The sequence below is a fragment of the Berghia stephanieae genome, chromosome 3, assembly GCF_034508935.2.
Source record: "Berghia stephanieae isolate SIO BIC M18660-M18661 chromosome 3, UCSD_Bste_1.3, whole genome shotgun sequence".
NCBI classification, from domain to species: domain Eukaryota; kingdom Metazoa; phylum Mollusca; class Gastropoda; order Nudibranchia; family Aeolidiidae; genus Berghia; species Berghia stephanieae.
In genome coordinates this window covers 50,491,777-50,512,194 of record NC_088362.1, presented here as the reverse complement: position 1 = coordinate 50,512,194, position 20,418 = coordinate 50,491,777, and the positions used below count along the sequence as shown (strand labels likewise).

Below are 20,418 nucleotides of genomic sequence, written 5' to 3'. Positions count from 1 at the left end.
ACTGAAATTTGCTTTGAATTTTCATATTTCCAGACATAAAATTACAATGATTATGTGTTGAAATGATTTACTTTGTCAATGAAATCCTATTTTGAATGAGTTAAATTCATTATTTCTAATCCCAAAATTCCCAGGTTAAAAATATTTGTTAAGTTTTTGCTCAAGATAATATTTTGTCTTTTCTTCTCTTATCCCAGGCTGTGACTACCAAGGTCAGGTGATTCTGTCTGGTAGTGACTTTCTGTTAAAGGAGGACCCATGCTCTCGTTGCCAATGTGACAATGGCAATGTCGTGTGTTCTTTTGTGGAGTGTTCTGACCTTGGAGATTGCAAGTCAAGGGTCAAACCAACTGACCAATGCTGTGACATTTGTTTGGATTGTGGTGAGAGAGGTCACGGTGATCGTTGGAGACCTGACCCCTGCCAAGAGTGTGTTTGTCAGGTTTGATTTATTGTGTGTTGTCAAAGTCAAAAACATATTCTGGTTAATGGTATTCAAATTTTATTAACCCATGTTTATATCCATGAAAGAAAACAATTCTATACAGAAATGCCCCTTGTTTAATGTAAAATGCATTAGATGTCACACAGTGTTGTCACCAAATAGCAAGGTACAGAACATAGAGAAAGTCTATGTTGATTTTGCTATTTCTACGTAGTTCCAACTGGTTAATCATAATGGATGCCAGTTAATTGGAACTATTTCAGAGTTTCAGCAAACCTTTTTCGACTTTTTTCTAATTGACCTTTTAATAAAATAGCATTATCTGGTGTTTTTAAAACTTTTAAGATATCCTATCGGTTACATTTTACAGTACCATTTAGTGATCTACAACCTATTTCTTTTTATTAATTTGCTAGACCTTTGCCAGACCTCACAAATTTGATTGATTTAGGGGCAATAAATGATTATTAAGAGCGCACAAAATGATGCCATTAATTGATTGCTTTTGTCATGTTGGTTGAAATATTTAATGTGTTGCTAACTATGGTATAGGGGTATGAATGTAATGGTAGCTCCGTATGAATGTGTGGTCACATGATAAGATCGCTCATTTCATTTACATCTGTCTTTATACAATATTGGATATTATGAAAAAATGGATGAAATTTTTTAAAGACATGCAACTGAAAGGAAGCGCTGTGTTATAGTTACCACAATAGAAGTATACAGCCCTGATAGAAGGTTCCAGTTTTAAAGTCATGAATGGAATCTGTCAATTTTGGAACACAGCTTAATTGGAATTATTACTGCGTAATGGTGCTGCTCCAATTAAGTGGCTTTGACTGTACTAATATAATGGTCTATTTAAAAGGTCCTTCCACCATTGAGCATTTTGAGTGTATTATTTTTTTATTACAGGGAGGCCAAGTAAGGTGTTCCAATATTGTTTGTGAAAGGCCTATGTGTAACCACCCATCAATTCCCAGAGGAGAATGCTGTGCACAATGCTCTGGTAAGAATTCATTTGATTGTGCTTATACTTTTTAAAATTAAAATCCACAAGGAATTGGAGTGTGTGTGTGTGTGTGTGTGTGTCTTTGTGTGTGTGTGTGTGTGTGCGTGTGTGTGTGTATCTATTGTAGGGTGGAGAATTTACTTCCATTTTTTTCCCACAAGTAGACATTCAGGTTTGCTACTTGTGACAAATTTGACTTTACTCCAGATTCATTTCATTTAAACACTTCACTTGATCTGTTAAAAAGTATCAGTATGTTAGAGTTTCAATTATTTGTGACAAGGGTAGACATATTTTAGTCATGGATAAATTCTATCGTATGAATTACAATGGGCTCCATTAGAAATCAATTAGACAAACATGCATTTGCTGCAGTCATATAGGTGATAGAATGAAGAGTAAACACACTCCATCTTTATAATATAACTATAGAACAAAAAAAGACATACTTAAACTATAGCGGTTCCTGAGAATCGATAGATATCCTGAAATTAAAGATCTGCAAAATAGTGTATCCCTTTTTTTAATGTATTTCCCCATTTATTGTTTTCATGTATCATATTTTTTTATTCCCTTATTTAGAATGTCTATACGAAGGTGTATTACGACGGAATGGGGAGTCTTTTTCTCCGCGACCATGTGATCAATGTCTATGTCAAGATGGCAGTGTAGAGTGTAACACTGTAATATGTGGCAAGGCTGAATGTTCCAATCCTATCAGGGTTCAGGGAGAATGTTGCCCTGTCTGTGGTCTTGGTAAGTGTCTGAGTTTTTAAGGATGACAAGCTGTAAAATTCAATCACAAACACGCAAAAACAAAAAAAGAAAAAAAAAAGAAAGAAAATAGATAAACATGAATAAATATGCATATTTATATATATAGTGCATTTCCGGATTTCCACCTGCATTTTACAATTTTCAAATATTTCCCCACCAGACCATACGGACCCACATTTCCTTTTCTCGACATAGTACAAGTCGCCTGTTAGGTGTTACTTTGTTCTGCCACTCCCACAAAATGAAAACAGTAGATAGTTTGAAAATCAGAATTCCTGAAACTTTGCATAAACTTCTTGAATAACAGCAATAATGGTGATGATAATTTTGATAATCAAGAGCTGAGTAAAGATGTTTAAAAATGAAAATGTTTCAAGACATTTCAATTTGAAAATAACTTTCTTTCGTTAGTTTATGAGCGCTTATTGGTGCATTTTACTCTACTAGGTTATGTTTAAGTGCCCAAACTGATTAAAATACAACATTTTTAATCTTAATACTTTTTATTGATTGTAATTGTAATTCTCACAATTTATACAATGTACATAATATACCGCCACTTCAATCTGATGTTATGCCTGATATAAAGGCTGAAAATTAATATGAAATTTAAAGGATGTGAAATACAAAATGTTTTTTTTTTTTCCAGTTAAAAAACAACAAATTTTTTACTCCTGAATAAAACAAATTAAGTTAACCATAATTTCATATTTTTGATTTTAGATTCATTTATTAGTACTTTGGTCATTCCAACAAAATCCTTGTTTAATGTGGGTATTGTTACTGAGTTTTGGTTTCCATTTTAGGAGATGAAAAAAACAAAACATCCTTTGTTCGTTTTCATATTTGACAATTTAATCTCATAGTGTTTATCAAAAAATAGAAGAATGCTGCTAAAGTCTGGTTTGGTTAAAATAATAGCAGAATATTAAGTAATTTGCTGAGATTTTTTTTTCGCTTTATAATTTATTTCAATTTGTTTTTCTGACAAGGCTCCATACCAGAAAGGTTCATCTTTTATATTGTTTTTTTTTCTTTCAATCTTCAGCTTGTAAGAGTTTATCATCGTCTCTTGCATCATTTCATTCATACCCCTTCAATTCCCAGATTGTGAATATGAGGGCCAGCGTTACATCGACGGGAGTAACTTCAGCCCTTCATATAGTCCCTGCATGAATTGTTCATGCTCCAACTCTATTGTGAGATGTCAAAACATTCGATGTCTTCCAGAAAATTTGCCATGTCGGAATCCAATTAGAAAGCCTGGGGAATGCTGCCCCTCCTCTTGTCCAAGTAAGATAGGTTTTTAAAGGTGGTTGTTCCTCCTTCATCCATATTATAAATATCTCAGTTGCATTGAGGATTATTGGATTTTTAAAATGTCCAATATGATTTCTTTCTCTTATTATACAAATGAAGTTTTGTTTCTTAGTTGAATATCTTTCGAAGAGAAAATAGAAAATAAAAATCTTTTAGATTGAAACCCCAACTTAGGATGACATAATGTTATACACACATTTTAACTTGATAATACACAGTCTAGTCAAATGCTTTAGAAATCTGGTTGGTTAAACTATAGTAAAATATTACCAAAACACAAATGATTGTGCAATGTTAACTACTTATAATGTGTTATAATGTAGGGTGAATTGATTATTTCTCTGGCTGGCATAAAACTGCAATGAATTATCATGTGGCTCTGACCAAACACGATATTACACGATATAGTTTAATTGTTTAAATTAACCAATTGAACTCCTTTTACACCAAAATTTGACAGATAAACTTAAGACTTTATTTCTTTTTGACACAATAGAATGTGAAGACCAAGGTATAGAATTCAACGAGGGAGAGACGTGGCCATCCCATAATTCCCCATGTGACATTTGCCAATGTCGTAGCGGTTCCATCAGATGCAGACCTAAAACAGATTGTCTCACTCGGTGCACACATGGTATTGTCAAGCGAGGGGAATGCTGTTCTCAATGTCAAGGTCAGTGGTTAATCACTGTTTCCACATTTTTTTTTACACAGGACTAGACTTTATCAAACGTAGTTGATAGTGATATTTTTGGGTATAATCTAATAGATTATTTTTAGATTAATATCTAGATAGATGATTTTTATGGACGCCAATTTTCCAGTGAATGACAAAATTCCACTTTGACATACTTCAAAGTAGATTGTTTCTAATTTCAGTGTTAAGTAAATAAAAGAATAAGTACTGATATTTATAAAAACCATTGACAATTGCAAGAAAATTTTGCTTCAAAAATTAGTGCTTTTATCTGCTTGCAGCTGCATTGGTTTTCATTTTTATTTCCAAATTGTTTGGGATATTGGCATTTTCAATATAAGACATTTAACATTTCTAAGAAGACATCAAAAGGCTCATGGCAACGAATGTTTTTCCAGTGTCTGTATCATGAAATGGTTGATTATTCCTTTTTGTAGTGTTAGCATGTTAATGCCATTTTAGACACCAAACAGTCATCAATGATATTGGTAAATTGAAATAATATATTTATGGCCTCATTAATCAGTCAAATCATTTGCTATATTAAACTTTAAACCCAAAATGGTGTTTTATGTTATTTATTATAATTAAAGTTTGTTTTTTGGGGATGTTTTTTTTTTTTGTTTGGGGGGGGGGTTGCTTACATAGTCACTTTTGACTCCAGTAGAAATACCTGGCTTAAGGCATTGACCGTTTGTTTAAAAGTGCTTGGATATAAAGGATGACAAGCAATAAACTTGTACTATAATATGACATAGAAATTAGCTGCTCTGCCAGGGGAATAAATGATGCATTAAGAATGACTTATCCACGGAAACGCTTATAAAAATTGTAGTATAATATTTGTGTAATGAATGGGAAAGGCTTTTGACAATATTTTACACATTAAGTAGACCATGCAAATACGAGTTTGGACTTTCTCCTCAATCTCGATAAGCTCTCAGACATTGTCTTGATCAAATGACCTGGACATTAGATTTGTTGGAAATAAAAAAGACTAGAAATATTGCTAGATTTGTCAATTATTTGAAATGAAAGTGCTAAAGTAGTTATCACATTGGTACAAAACATGAAAAGGACAATTTAGATAAAAGTTTTCTGGCAACGGAGTTCATATTTTTACTTTTCTTCCATTATCTCTATATTTATTTAGACCCCATTCCTTTTTATAATATTCACATGAGAGGAAACAATTCAATCTTTATTTGTTTTTCTTTGTTTTCTTTTTCTTCAGATTGTCTCTACGAAGGTCGTGTGATTGGTCAAGGAGAGACACTGACAATTCATGGAGATGTGTGTCGTCAGTGTGTTTGTCGGGCTGGTAGTGTGACATGTCAAAGGGTTATGACAGAGAGAGAGTGTCCACGTCTTGAATGTGGCAGGACACAACTCAAGCCAGGGATTTGTTGTCCTGTTTGTGCTGGTAGGTTCATCGTGTTATATTTGATTGGCCCTAGTCAAACTGATAATGAAGATGATGACGACGATGATGATGATGATGATGACGATAATAATAATAATCATAAAATTGTACAAAATAGAATTTGTACAATTTCAACAGCGCATATATTCGTTATGGTTCTTTATGCATTTTGGAATGATTTGATAGTAAAACAGTTAAGTGTTAAGCTGGTATACATATCATTTAAATAGGTTAACACACATCTTTTTCACACAAAATTTCTTAGAAGGAATAGAAAACTGAGAGCAATTGATGCTTTACTTTAGAATGTCTTCAGGTGATTGGTTTTAAATAAAAGTAGCAGTATGAGTGAATGGAATAAATCCATAACATTTATATTTACCAGTAGATATCTTGAGGGAAATTAAAAATTGCATTTTAACTTTCATATAGATTAAGGCAATTTGACTTTGATTCAAACATTTAAAGATGGTTATTCATTTTTATGATAAATTCTATGTTGTATTTGTTAGAAAGGCAAATTCCGTCTTAGGATTTCTCAAATTAATACATCAAGCTCCTAAAGTCAATTAAACAGAAATGTAAGAAAATGCGAGTCAAACCAATAATGGTCTATGGTTGTTCAGTTCCAGATCTATGATATAAAAACCAAAATGGAAAAAAAAATGGAAAAAGTACAGAAGAATGCATTAAGATTTGATGTAAGTGACTATTTGTTCCTTGGTGCTAAAATAGATTCACACCTAAAACAATTAAGATGATTACCACATCATGAAGTACGTACCAGGGCTTAACTAGCGTATCTATACAAAAGATTAAATAGCCTTATACAGATACCAGTAGACAATACCAAATGAAGAGGTTAATCAAATTATTAATGTTCCTCCATCCAACGTCAACAGTCATCTTTATTGATTTTTCCAAATACTTTCTGCTTATGGAACAACCTGCCTATTGGCATCGAGTTTTTGAGCAATATTGAAACTGTTAAATATGTATAACATTACTACGAGGAGAGTACTTGTTATTTTCTTTTCTATATGCATATTGACAGTGGTACCCTGAGTTAGTCAGTTTAGTTAAGGAAGAAGAACCCAAAGTAGATATCTGAAATGCATCGCATGTTTATTTATATGTGTTCTGAATGTTTTATGCGAAATATAAATTTGTTATTTTAACACTTAACAACTTGACTTCCATGCTTCTTATCATTCAAAAGCGTTTTACAGTATAGTAATTTTACTTATTTACTTTCCTATTTTCAGACTGTGTCTACAGGGGTCAGACATTTGAACACGGGGCCTTAGTATCAAAGGACAAGTGCTCTAACTGTACATGCAATGGTGGTAAATGTCAAAAGAAAATGTGTTTTATTTTACTCTGAAATGGCTTCATTATCATTTTCCCTTAGAAAGCCATAACAATATTGAATCCTGGGTCTTGTAATTGCTGTCTCGTTGAAAATAGTAAGATCTGCAGTTCTGACCAAATTGACCAAATAGATAATAGGATCAAGTTTAAGGGATAGAAACTCAATCCATCTTAAAGGGTTTGATTTTGAGCAAAGATTTAAAAGATGAAGTACCCTCCAAATTTTTGTTGTTTATATTTAGAAGTAGGCAATAATGGATTGAACTACAAAACGTTTTATTTATTCAGATGCAAAAATGTAATTACTAATATGATATATTCATTTTTGAATTCAATTACTTAATATAGATTGCACCTAATTTTATTTTTATGTTTCAGGAGATATCTTTTGTACAGAGCCAGTGTGTCCAGAAGTCAAGTGTTTGAATCCTGTCAAGGTCAAAGGTCAATGTTGTCCTGTGTGCGATAGTTGTTTTTACTATGGCCAAGAATACGGGAATGGGGAAAGTTTTCGCTCTCGTTTTGATGCTTGTCAACAATGTACTTGTTTGGTAGGTGTGTCTGTCATCATAACCGAAGGGCAAAAGAGCAAATTTAATTGTTAGATTGTCCCACTATATTTTTCTGGGGTTTTTTGTTTGTCATAATTTATGGTTAATTTAATTCTATAAGGTTTGTCAAGTTATCACTTCTCAACAAAAACCTGCATAAAGTATATCTGCCTTGCCTCATGCTTTTTTTTTCTTTCTTTACCTTTTATTTTCCATTCTCCCTTTATTTACATCATTTTCTTCATATGACGAGATAAAAAAGAAGTGGATTAGATGATATATATTTTTAAAAATTTCTTCTTCCTTTTTAACAGATAAATGAGGGTTTTTGGGTGTTTTTTTATTATTTTATCCATTTTGTTTTATTTTTATATTTACCTTCTGTTTATAGTGGTATGCACTCGTTATTGTTCTTCTTTATATTTATACTTTAAGGGGAAAAGCATAAAAAGAAACAAATAAAGAGTTAATAAGTCTTTAATTTTTGTTCTTTGTCATTACCCCACCCCTATAAATATGACTTCCAAGTTGAGTAAAAAAAAAAAAAAATAAAAAAAGATAAAATGAAACAATTTACTGTTTTGCTTGGTGATTGAGTTAAATGAGATTTCTTTTGCCCACAGAGCGGCAAAGTTGAGTGTGTAACAATAGAGTCCACGTGTCCCCGTGTACCGTGTACACATCCAGGCAAACGTAAGGACCAGTGTTGTCCAGTCTGTGACATTTGTGCTTATCAGAGACGGACGCTATTTGATGGACAAAGATTGACAGGGTCGAATCCTTGTGAAATCTGTGTCTGCCAGGTATCAAATTCAATTATTACTATTATTATTATCATTATTATTAGTAGTATTATAATTGTTGTTGTTATTATTATTATTATTATTATTATTATTATTATTATTATTTATTATTATATTTTTATTATTATTATTATTATATCCTTCTTCTTCTTCTTCCTCCTATTATTATTATTATTATTATTATTATTATTATTATTATTAGTAGTAGTAGTAGTAGTAGTAGTAGTAGTAGTAGTAGTAGTAGTAGTAGTAGTAGTAGTAGTAGTAGTAGTAGTAGTAGTAGTAGCAGTAGTAGTAGTAGTAGTAGTAGTGGTGGTGGTGGTGGTAGTGGTAGTAGTAGTTATAGTAGTAGTATTAGTATATTGGACAAGATATAAAACTCAAGATTTTACTTGAGAAGTTAAGTAACTTTAAAAGTAAGCAATAAAACATTACCCGATTTTCACATTTTACTTTTATATTATCCGACGAGGAGATAACATGGTACAAAACGTGATTTAGTTCGGGGGAAACATGACAATGTTCACAGACATTAAAAAGTAAATGAAGAGGAAACTAAATTAAACAAATGATGCTTGGAAAAAGGTCATTTTGCAGAAATAGATATTGTCAAGCATATGAATCAAATTTCTTCTAATCTTCAATGAGTGAGCAAGACATAGTGGAATGTTACTTGCTGTTGCCAGGAAATCAGAAGTTATCCACAGAAAATAATTCTTTTCTTAAATGTAATAAATTGCATCAATATATATTTTATAATTGTCTCCATATGATCCTCCATTTATCTACCTATCCATTTCTCCCACTCTTATGCTCACCATAATGATATGTATGATTATGTGAATATTTACACAATCTTCCATCCACCACCTTCTCTATCAGAAAGGTTCAGTGATCTGTGAGAGTGTAGCCTGTCCCACCGTGGAATGCCAGTCTCCTATTGTCAAACCAGGCAGATGCTGTCCATCCTGTGACGGCATTTGTACCCTAGATGGAGTCGATTACCTGGAGGGTCAGACATTTAACCGACCGGGTGTTGACTGTTCTACCTGTACCTGTCAAGTAATTATTTTTGTTGTTGTTGTTGAAATATAAAAAAGAAAAAGAGAAAATGGAACAGATAAACCTTCAAACTTGTGTATGATCTCATGGTCAAATATGTTTGACAATTTAAAAAATCCAACTTTTTCCTCTCCCTTATAATTTTATTGTGTATTAATAATGGATTTCTTTAAACTTTTGAAATAAGAAATCAATAAATTTATAGTCTGTGGTTCTGTTTTGGCAAACGAATCTTGAGACTTAATCTCAACAGTACAAAATAGATGCTGTTGGTGGAGAAATGTTGTGTCTGAGGTAGTTTTTTTTTTTAGGATGTACATATCTTACTGCTGTGAAAAAGAAAAGTTAAGATCATCACCATTTTACTAGCCCATGAAACCGGAGTTTATCCAGTTTTTATAGCATGCAATGGATAATAATTGCTTGCCACCTTTTGTACCAGGATTTGACTTCAGTCCTTTGTGTGTGAAGTGAGCGCACTTTCAACTCAGCTATCGTGAGCCTCTCATTTAACGGGTAGCCCATTAAAAATATTTCGTTATGATAAACAATCAAAACACTCATTCTTAAGCCCAAAAATGATTTCAATGCTTTCATAAATTTAGTTAATGAATCATCAGAGACTTTGTTTTATTGGTATATTTTAATCTATTGACCTTTTTAAATATATAATTGCTATTTTTTTCTCTGTGTTAATTAGTCATTTGTATGATTATCTAATCTTGTCTTTATCTTATTCAGAATGGCAAAGTGAATTGTGAAATCCAGACATGCCAACCTCTGACTTGCCAACACCCTGCTAGGTTGCCCAATGAGTGCTGCCCCAAGTGTAATTTCTGTCTTTATGAAAGAAGAATATTCAGGAACCAGCAGCTATTTGTTCATCCAAGAGACATGTGTCAGCAATGCTCTTGTCAGGTTTGTACTTGGTGATTAGCGAGGCAAGTTAGATTTATTCTTATATGCAGACCTGCTATTATGTTCTAAGTTCATTGAAAAATAATCAATGAATCTGATGTCAAATCCATGTGACAAAACATTATATATATTTGAGGACATCTTTATTGTTGACTGATCAGTTACCCCAGCGTCCAAAGTTACACTGGTTTATGATACTTGTGTATGTAATGAAGTCCAAAATATTGAAAACCAGAAATTTTTATAAAAAATGCCCACTTACATGCTAAAGTCCAAAATTTTAAAACAGGGGAAAAATGGAATTTAAAAAAGCCAAATAATGAGGAAGGGTCTCTTGATTATTGTTTTTGATGTTATCAGCGTGACGTATCTAGTATTTTATAGCACCATGTCAGTCATGATACACAATATGAAAAGTTTGTTACTTAAACATTACTGATTTGTTTTAAATTGAAAATATGCTTAATTTTAAAAAAGTATGTAACATAATTTTTTTTTTTGAATGGTCAAAGTAGGTTGACAAGTCTGTGTGTTCAATCCCGTTGTATATAATATTATTGATCACCAGTCTGTGCACCTAATAAGTATCTGGATCTCTTTAAATCTAGTGAAAGTAAAGGCAATGATAAAAATGTGTCACCTTACCATATTATTACGTAGTTGATCTACAATATTAGCCTGCCAAGTGGGAAATTTTCAACATGTCTCAGATAAGGGATAACATCTTTTTTTATTACACACTTAGACAAAATGTAACCAGACAAGATTGGGATATGTGATATTTTCTTTAGGTTAATTGAGAAATACCATTTTTTTTTTAAATTTTGAAATTGTACAAGAAATGGTAACAGTATATTTGGTTAAGGTTATTTACAATTTGATGATCAGTTACTCTTTACTTCTCTCCACCCCACCTCCCACCCCACTTCTTCCAACTATCAATGACTAGTTTGGCACAGTGACATGTGTAAGGACAGAATGTGAGGTCCTAACCTGTGCTTATCCAATGCCCATGCCTGGTTCATGCTGCCCATCTTGCCCTAAGCAGTGCTCTCACTACGGACTCTTCTATGACGATGGTGAAACGTTTGTCAACACACAGAACAAGTGTGAGGATTGTCTGTGTAGACAGGTGGGAGCATCGCCCATTAGAGAGTTTTTTGTGATTTTTTTTATTTTTTGTTTGTCTTTTTTCCTCACTGTACTTAAAATTTTATGAGAAAATATCTTAAAAGATCTGAAATTCATAATCTCAATTTTGTATAACATCTAGATGATCAAGATATTGAAAGTTGAATTAGATAAAGTTTCGATTTTAGAAATTAATTTAAACTAATTTGCTTTAATTCAGGAGATATAATTTGGTTTCTTATATTTCTTAAACTGAAAAGAATCATAGTTCCACTTATTAATCATTTAAATTTTCTACATCTGGATTACCCTCAACAAATTGAGCTCTTAAGGTCATAATTTAGAGGTTGTTATGTTCGGGTTTTTTTAATGTGGTCAAAACATCATTGTGCTAAGAGCACAGAATACGGCAGGGTTTTTGAGTGTACGAGTAGGATTATAAGAATAAACATACATACTCAGCTTTTATTATTATTTTTTTCTTTTGCCTCTTTTAGTTTAAGCATTATATTGTTGTTCTGGTGATAATTTTCTTTCTTTCTTTATTTCTTTTTTTTTTCTTTTTTTAAATTATTTTTTTTTTGCTTGACAAGCACAATAAGCCTACCTACATCATCAACATTACAAAATATTGAATTTTTACTTTTTCTTTTTGGTGTAATTTCCTATTATTTCATGCACATAAATCAACCAGGGTACGACTCGGTGTAAAGCCAGGATGTGTCCAAGGGTGTCTTGTGCCAATCCTGTGTTTGATGGCTGTTGTCAGAAGTGTACTGGTATGAGGTGGCATCTCTATTATCGTCATCATCATCATCATCATCGTCGTCGTCGTCATTGTCATGATCATCATCATCATCATCATCATCATCATCTTCATCATCATCATCATCATCATCATCGTCATCATCACCAATATCATCACCATCATTATCATCATCATCATCATCATCATCATCACCATTGCCATCGTCATGACCATAACCACCACTACCTTTTTCAGATTGTAAGGTCGATGAGGTTATCATCAAGAATGGCCAGACTAAGCCAGACCCCAGTGATAAATGTCAGATGTGCACTTGTATTGATGGAGACGTACGTTGTGAAAGCGTGTTGTGTCCATCTGTGTTGTGCAGCAACCCAGTAGTACAGGCGTGTTGTCCCGTGTGTGGGGACTGTGACTACAGAGGGCATATCTACAACAATGGAGCTGTCATTACAGATGCTGACAAGTATATAAGCTTTTTTAAAAACATTGTTGTTGAGCTTTATTGAGCTTTTATATAGCGCAATAATTATTTAGCGCTTTACAAGTGGTCCCTGGCCAACAGCAACATTTAACATGTAGGACGGGACATGAGGCCTGTTAGGCGATATTACCATTTTTTAGGACAGATACAATGCTGTTAACGGCAAGTTACTCATTTTACAGCTGACTATGGTGAGAGAATGTTAGCAAAGAGCCTCCAAGGACTTAACTATGCCCTGAGCGAGGCTCGAACCCAGGACTTTCCAATCTGAAAGCGATTGTCATACCACTAGACCACATAGCGCACAGTTGTTAGATTGTTGTCAGGAAATAACACTATTTGTGTTTGTTGGAAAACATTAGAGTGTGCCCTTTTCCCTATGGATTATATGCCCATGTTTGATTGGCCTCAGTTTAGCACACAAATGGATTGCTACTTGGATCTACTTCTATCTTTTCTTCTCTGTCTTGTTTTTTTTTCTTTGATATATCCAAATTTTATGGATTTATCTTTTTTCTCTAATTGTTTTGATCCCCTTTCTTTAAAATAAAAAACAAAATAACTTAAGCTTTTATATAGCACAATATCCACTAAATGTTCTCAAATTACTTTACAATGGTTCCCCAGGTAACAGCACACTTAACTTGTAGGTCGAGACATGACACCTGTAAGGTGATATTATTATGTTTTTCTAACAGAGATAACGCTCTTAACGGCCAGGTACTCGTATACACCTGAGTACGGTGAGGGAATGTGAGTAAAGAGCCTTTTCCAAGGATTCGACTATGCAGCGCTCAGAGTGCGACTCGAACACAACCATTGGATCTGAAGCAAGTCTCATACCACAAGACCACATAGCCTCACAATAGGCACTGGGTGGGTTTGTGTTTGGAATAGAAGCTATAGCTAACATGTTTTTTTTAACTCTGGAAAACAAACAAACAATAATCATAATCTTTGTTTATTTAGGTTGATTGACCACTTAAACCAAATTCTTTCCAGGTGTAGTACTTGTGCGTGTCATAATGGCAATGTTGATTGCAAGCCTAATCGCTGTCCAGCTGTGTCATGCCAGCATCCAGCTCGGGGGCTATGCTGCCAAGAGTGTAGAGAATGTTTCTACCGAGGTGTTGGCTACAAAGATGGTCAAGTTTTTCCCGACCCAGATGGTGATACATGTCAGGAGTGTTTATGTACAAAAGGTGAGGTGACACACATGAAAGAAGACTAATATATAGTTTTTAAAAAAACAATAGTCATTCAGAGCTATTAGGCCCATGAAACTGGAGTTTATCTTGGTTTTTATAGCATTAAACTGACAATAGCAACTTCTTGCTACCCTTTGGATGGAATGATAGTCTTTATCACAAAATACTTTCTGCTAGATTTAACAGACCCATATACCCAATCATTGCTAGCTGGATAGGGGAGGTCAGAATAAATCTCAACTTCTCCCTGGATTGATCTCGGTCCCTTTGTGTGAGAAGTGAGTGCCCTACCAACTGAGCTAATTGTATATAAGTCAATTGAATTGTGTTTTTATTTTATGCATTTCATATAGTCCTTCAGAGTCATAATACCTATTATGCTGGTCAATTTAATTGATTCTTGTATTGTTAAACAGACAATAACTATTAACTTTTGGTTAGGATGTTGGTCAGTCATAAATTACTTCTGTCTGGTTTAACAGATCCAGCTACCCAAGTGGTAGTCATGATTAATAAACATTACCATTTCTATAATCTCACAAACATAATCAGAGTTTGAGTCAAAATAATCTTTGATCCACAGTACGTATTGTTTGAAGGAAAGCCAGAAACCTCAAATACTTTTTTCTGTTGAATTAAATGTTGATTTGAAGCTTACTCTCACTTTCACCATTATTTTTTGTTCTTCTACGTCAAGCATCAATCAGCAACATTTTAATTCTATCCGCTAGGCAATGTGTTATGTCAACCCAAGGTTTGCCCATCTGTTCAGTGTACACACCCAACACAGGGAATATGTTGTCAGGAATGCAGAGAGTGTTCATCCAGAGGTGTTAACTACAGGGATGGCCAGGTGTTCCCTGATCCAGATGGAGACATGTGCCGAGACTGTGTGTGTTCAAAAGGTGGGTTAGGAACATGTGTGGTTTCTTTCTTTTATTTTGTTTTCTATGCTTCTATGGTTCGAATCCTCCACTGGCTGCCAGTCCGGGCTAGAATTGAATATAAAATAGCCCTTGTCTGCTTTGGTGTATTTGAGTCTTCTGTCCCTCTTTACATTCAACACTTACTCCAACCATACGTACCTCTGAGAAATCTTAGATCCCACGATTCAAAATTGTTAGCATCTCCTAAAACTAAACTTAAGTATTTTGATGATAGGTCTCTTATGAAATTCGGACCCACGATTTGGAATGATCTCCCTCAATCTGTGAGATTCTCGAGCTCAATAGACATTTTCAAAAAAGCCCTGAAAACATATCTTTTCAGGAAATATTTACTTAATTGAATTTTAAATGTATTGTATGTGACATTTATATTGATGATGTATTGATGCCCTTTTATGCTCTTAATTGTTTTGATACCTTGGTTGAATTGTTTTTTGTTTTTGTTTTTTTTTTGTTTTTGTTTTTGTTTTTGTTTTGTTTTTTTTTGTTTTTTTTTAAAGCGCTTTGAGGTTTCGATGAAAGGCGCTATATAAATAAGCTTATTATTATTATTATTATTATTATTTTTATTATTATTATTATTATTATTATTATTATTATTATTATTATTATTATTATTATATTATTATTATTATTATTATTATTATTTCAATGTTTCAAATTATAAAAATATCAAGAGTATCGTCACCCAAACCTACAATTTTGACCACACTTACAATGGACCATGACAGTCCAAAAACAAATAAAAAGAAAGAAAAATTAAACAAGCTTGTTTCTTAACAGATTCTATAATTGTGTATGAATTAACAGTTATTTAAAATTGGGAGATCATATCAAAGACACCAATGTGAGAGCAAATTGGTATAATTTCATATCATTGTCCTCAGAAATATAGGTAATAATAATGAAAAAAAAAAAAAAAAAAAGTACAGAGCACTGACACTCTGATACAATCACGAAACACTTCAATGCACAACGCTATGTTAGCAGATCAAATACCTTATACCTCACAAAGAGCAGGCATTTGATAATAAAAACTCTATATTTGCTCCGTTATAAACACTCTACATTTGAAGATGAATACTGGGTAATCGTTACGGTGAAATAACTCCCCCTCCCCCCAGGTCTGAGTACTTCTGCCAAATATGGGATATCTAGAGGGAGGTGTGACACATATGTGTTGAAATTAATAATTTTTAAAATATTCTTTATACACACTCCACACACTCATATATACACACACACATTCACTTATACACATATACATTATGGATAAACTATGAATTTAACTTGCAATTTGATGATGAGTTTATTGAGACGAAAATACAAGTAAACACAGCCAATTTCTATCATCTCACTATCATCAGATTTTATTTTCAGATAACCCATACCGGTTAGAAGGAGAAATCCTGAAATATCTACACCAATTATCTTTCTTGGTTGAACTAGAAAAAACTTCGGTTTACACTTAACGTTATCATTGGCCTTTTACTATTTCAATCAGCAACATTTCAATTCTATCCGCCAGGCAATGTGTTGTGTCAAACCAAAGTCTGCCCATCTGTTCAATGTACACATCCTACCCAAGGAATATGTTGTCAGGAGTGCAGAGAGTGTTCATATAGGGGTGTTAACTACAGGGACGGCCAAGTGTTTCCTGATCCAGATGGGGACATTTGTCGGGACTGTGTGTGTTCAAAAGGTGGGTCAGTGAAAATTGTCAGAAAAGCATTACAAAATCACATACACTTATTCAAATCTTTACAAAATCTAGCCACTCTTTACAAAGAGAGCTCATTCAATAAAACTAAGGCATTTCGTAGCTGTTAATAGAACTAAACCGAATTAATTATAAATACCAGTAATTTGTAGACTTAATTTATTGAGATGAATATATTTTATTTACAAACATGCACTCTCAAACAGATTCAGACACACACACACACACACTTACACACACATGCATGTTTGTGATTCTTAAAACACCTAACATGCGATTGCTATTATTGATATTCTTCCTCTTGCGTCCTCTTTATCATTCATATAAATATCTAACAACACCAAAAATAAATTGTCACTCACTGGTTCAATTTTATGCCGAAAATTAAATTGAAGGTCAGTGATAAGTGAGCACTATAGTAGTTACAAATCGTATTGCTAGGAGTTGGAGATAGCTTGGTGCCATATTCACTGGTAGTTTGACAGAATAAAAAAGGGGAGGAGGCAATAAGAATAAAAAATGGCCAGCCAAGAGAAGGCAAATTCTGTCCTAGCTTTTTCTCGAACGAGCCTCTGAAATAGTATAAAACCCTAGTTAAACCAATACTGGACTTTGGTTGTTCAGTTTGGGATCTGCACGATCCCTACAGGATGGCTACTTCATAATAAAGTTCAGGCTATGGCTAAAACAATTTTATACAAGAATCACAAAATTTGAGATTTTTTTTAAAATTTAAGAGGCTGCATTCATTTTCTCTTGATAAATGCATATTAACCTATCTCAAATTTCAAAATTAAAACTGTAGATTCAACCTCTGTTTTATTTTAGTAAATCAATAAAGGTCATCTTATTTTATCATCAGGCTCACCATGAAATAATTAGAGATGGAAGCAGTGAGTGGCAATCTCCATAACATGGCAAATTTTGTTTTATCCTTTCCTATTGAAAACATTATTTAATATGATAAACCATTAATGACACTTGTCACATCCAAAGGCAATGTGATATGCCAGCCCAAAGTGTGCCCTTCCATCAAATGTACACACCCTATACCCGGGCCCTGTTGCAATGAATGTCAGGATTGTGTCTACAATGGAATGACCATATCAGAAGGGTAAGACTTAGTCAAATCAGAAATGATTCTATACAATACGTGTTTGGATAAAGAATAAATGAAGTGTCAGAAATAATGAGATGATAAAAAGCTAAACAATAACATTGAAAACAGACATTGATGGGGGTAAGTGCTATGTCCCCGTTCCATCTTTATCTTGGTGAATTGAGATGATTAGGTTTTTGCCCTGACAATGTCTGGAGTGCATCGATATCAGGGAGCCACTAGGTGCGAATGTGCATGTGTGTGTGCACGTCGATGGGTGTTTATGTAGGTCTTTTTTGTAAGAGGAGGGCTATTTTCCTTTGCAACCATATTTTAGAAGTATTGAATATTAGATAAAAACAAACAGAGTGTCTCTCATTTATATATTATCCTGTTCTGTGATATTTTTGTGTTCTCAAGCTTTGCACATGAGTAGATCATTACTTCTGTGACCTACCAATTGCCTGGAAGTATTCCCCTTTGTCTTACTTTTTCTGTGGCACCTCTGACTCTAAAGTTCTGCAGGTTCAGTTGTCTAAATCAATTTAGCCGTTATAATTGATTTGCACTATCTTTCTTTTCTTAAATGCTTATATGATCTTAGAGTGTTGAAAGCACAATTATTTAACCAAGCTGATGCCAAGCTAATTGAAACATTGGAAGCTATTTTTAATGTATCCTGTTTTAAAATATACAAGATTGTTTATATGATGACACATATTTGTTACCCCTCTCACACCTTAATCTTTTATGAAACTAACAGGCCTTATCACTGAGACACTGGTCATTTTTGTATTGTTTATTGTGATTATATTCAGTCTTAGATCGGGTACAGAAATGACAAGTAAACTTCAACTTCAATCATACATCATTTCTGCCATCTAGTATTGGCTCTTTAATAGCAAGCCATAATCATTTTATATAATTATTTTCGCATTTTTACTTCCTAATAATGTAAATAGTAATTTATTAATTTATTTGTTTTGGCAATCTTTACATTGACAATTTTACAGTATTGAAATTATTCATATATCAAGCACAACTCTGGCTGTGAAACCGCTCCTTATTCGTATGTATACATCATATTTCCATTATCTCTTTATTTTACTGTGTAAATTATAACAAGTCTGTGCACAAAATTTCCTTTTTGGGTTGCAATAAAGTATTATTGTTATTATTATTATTATTATTATTATTATTATTATTATTATTATTATTATTATTATTATTTTTATTATTATTATTATTATTATTATTATTATTATTATATATTATTATTATTATTATTATTATTATTATTATTATTATTATTATTATTATTATTATTATTATTATTATTATTATTATTATTGTTATTATTATTATCATTAATTGGAAAGCCGTTTAATTGAAACAGTATCTGCATAACAGCACTGTTCCAATTAAGCTGCTTACACTGTACTTTCTAGGTACAAAGCAAAGACCATATCTCTTTGCCATGCTGTCCCAATTGTACTAATATTTTTTATTCTACTTTTTATTTAACTTTTACTACAGGAGAGCCATAGACAATCCAGAGAACTCATGTGAGCAATGTCGTTGTGTTCAAGGAAGCGTGACATGTTATCGGAAACGTTGTCCAGATGAAGGAAGGTGCCGCCATCCAGTGACTAGGGGTTGTTGTCAGGAGTGTAACAGCTGTTACTATGACAACAGGGAATACAGAAATGGAGAACAGTTTTATGACCCAGCATCCAAATGTATTTCCTGCAGGTGATTTTTGTTGTTGTGTTGTCTGTATTATAATAATGAAACGTGCATCTTGCTTTGGCCTGATTACTTTGACAATTGTGCCCTATCTCGGGGTTGAGTTACTTCACTTCTAATCCTGATTATAAGTTATATACAATATAAATAATAAAGTTTCTCCTGATTAAAATGTTCTGTCGTAAGATTTATGACCTTAACACATTATTTTTTGAGGCATTCTAAATTGATAACAGAAGGGGGTTTATCCCCAACTACAAAAGAGTTAGAGTTCCCTAAATTGCAATGCTTTTCTCGACACCTTGGCAGCAGCCTCTTATGGTTCTCACACTACTATGTTATGACGATCAACCCAATCAGCAAAGTCCGGTCCGCATTTGTGCACCGTCGCGAACCCGCCGGGTAGCATCTTCACAACACACCTTTCGACTAGATGCTCTGCCGTCTCGGGTTCTTGCCCACAGCGGGGACATATTGGACAGGTAGTAAGACCCCACCGATATAACGCACTTGCCGTTAGGCAGCTCCTTGACCGAAGCCGGTTCGCATTCACCCACTCTCTCCTCTTACTGGTATCAAAGCCTGGCAACTTCTCACCAAGCTTAGAGGAGTGTAGGTCCCCGCCTGGCAATAAACCCTTTGGAAAATGTTTTATACATGTCTGTCCATATTATGTATTTATTTTCTGAGGTTTCCCCAACGTGTAAATCTTTAAATAATCTATGAATGATGGAACAAAAAAATGATATGATCTGCAGTGCTAGAAAAATTTGAAAAGTATTCTCTCAATAAATATGTTTGCTTCTACTGGGAATCATCCATTGCAGTTTTGATAAGAACAACCACAAGCGTGACACCTGGACTCTATAAGGACATTTTCAATCTTATAATTTTGAAGTGGGAAACTGTTGTTGAAATTTATTGATTTCAATATC

At 33.4% G+C, this 20,418-nt stretch overlaps 1 protein-coding gene across 2 annotated transcripts in view; it reads left to right on the top strand.

Moving 5' to 3' along the window:
• LOC144967944 (uncharacterized) overlaps nucleotides 1-20,418 on the top strand; it is an 88,905-nt gene that overhangs the window by 45,470 nt on the left and 23,017 nt on the right. For both annotated transcript variants that reach the window (XM_078905744.1, XM_078905743.1), the window contains exons 27-45: nucleotides 198-442; nucleotides 1,364-1,457; nucleotides 2,043-2,216; nucleotides 3,345-3,530; nucleotides 4,054-4,230; nucleotides 5,489-5,677; nucleotides 6,943-7,023; nucleotides 7,427-7,599; nucleotides 8,223-8,402; nucleotides 9,285-9,464; nucleotides 10,206-10,382; nucleotides 11,332-11,514; nucleotides 12,208-12,292; nucleotides 12,517-12,745; nucleotides 13,766-13,965; nucleotides 14,703-14,876; nucleotides 16,447-16,620; nucleotides 17,635-17,752; nucleotides 19,274-19,489. In XM_078905744.1, the coding sequence (XP_078761870.1) occupies nucleotides 198-442; nucleotides 1,364-1,457; nucleotides 2,043-2,216; nucleotides 3,345-3,530; nucleotides 4,054-4,230; nucleotides 5,489-5,677; nucleotides 6,943-7,023; nucleotides 7,427-7,599; nucleotides 8,223-8,402; nucleotides 9,285-9,464; nucleotides 10,206-10,382; nucleotides 11,332-11,514; nucleotides 12,208-12,292; nucleotides 12,517-12,745; nucleotides 13,766-13,965; nucleotides 14,703-14,876; nucleotides 16,447-16,620; nucleotides 17,635-17,752; nucleotides 19,274-19,489 (3,235 nt within the window). The remainder of the gene's footprint in view (nucleotides 1-197; nucleotides 443-1,363; nucleotides 1,458-2,042; nucleotides 2,217-3,344; nucleotides 3,531-4,053; nucleotides 4,231-5,488; nucleotides 5,678-6,942; nucleotides 7,024-7,426; nucleotides 7,600-8,222; nucleotides 8,403-9,284; nucleotides 9,465-10,205; nucleotides 10,383-11,331; nucleotides 11,515-12,207; nucleotides 12,293-12,516; nucleotides 12,746-13,765; nucleotides 13,966-14,702; nucleotides 14,877-16,446; nucleotides 16,621-17,634; nucleotides 17,753-19,273; nucleotides 19,490-20,418) is intronic.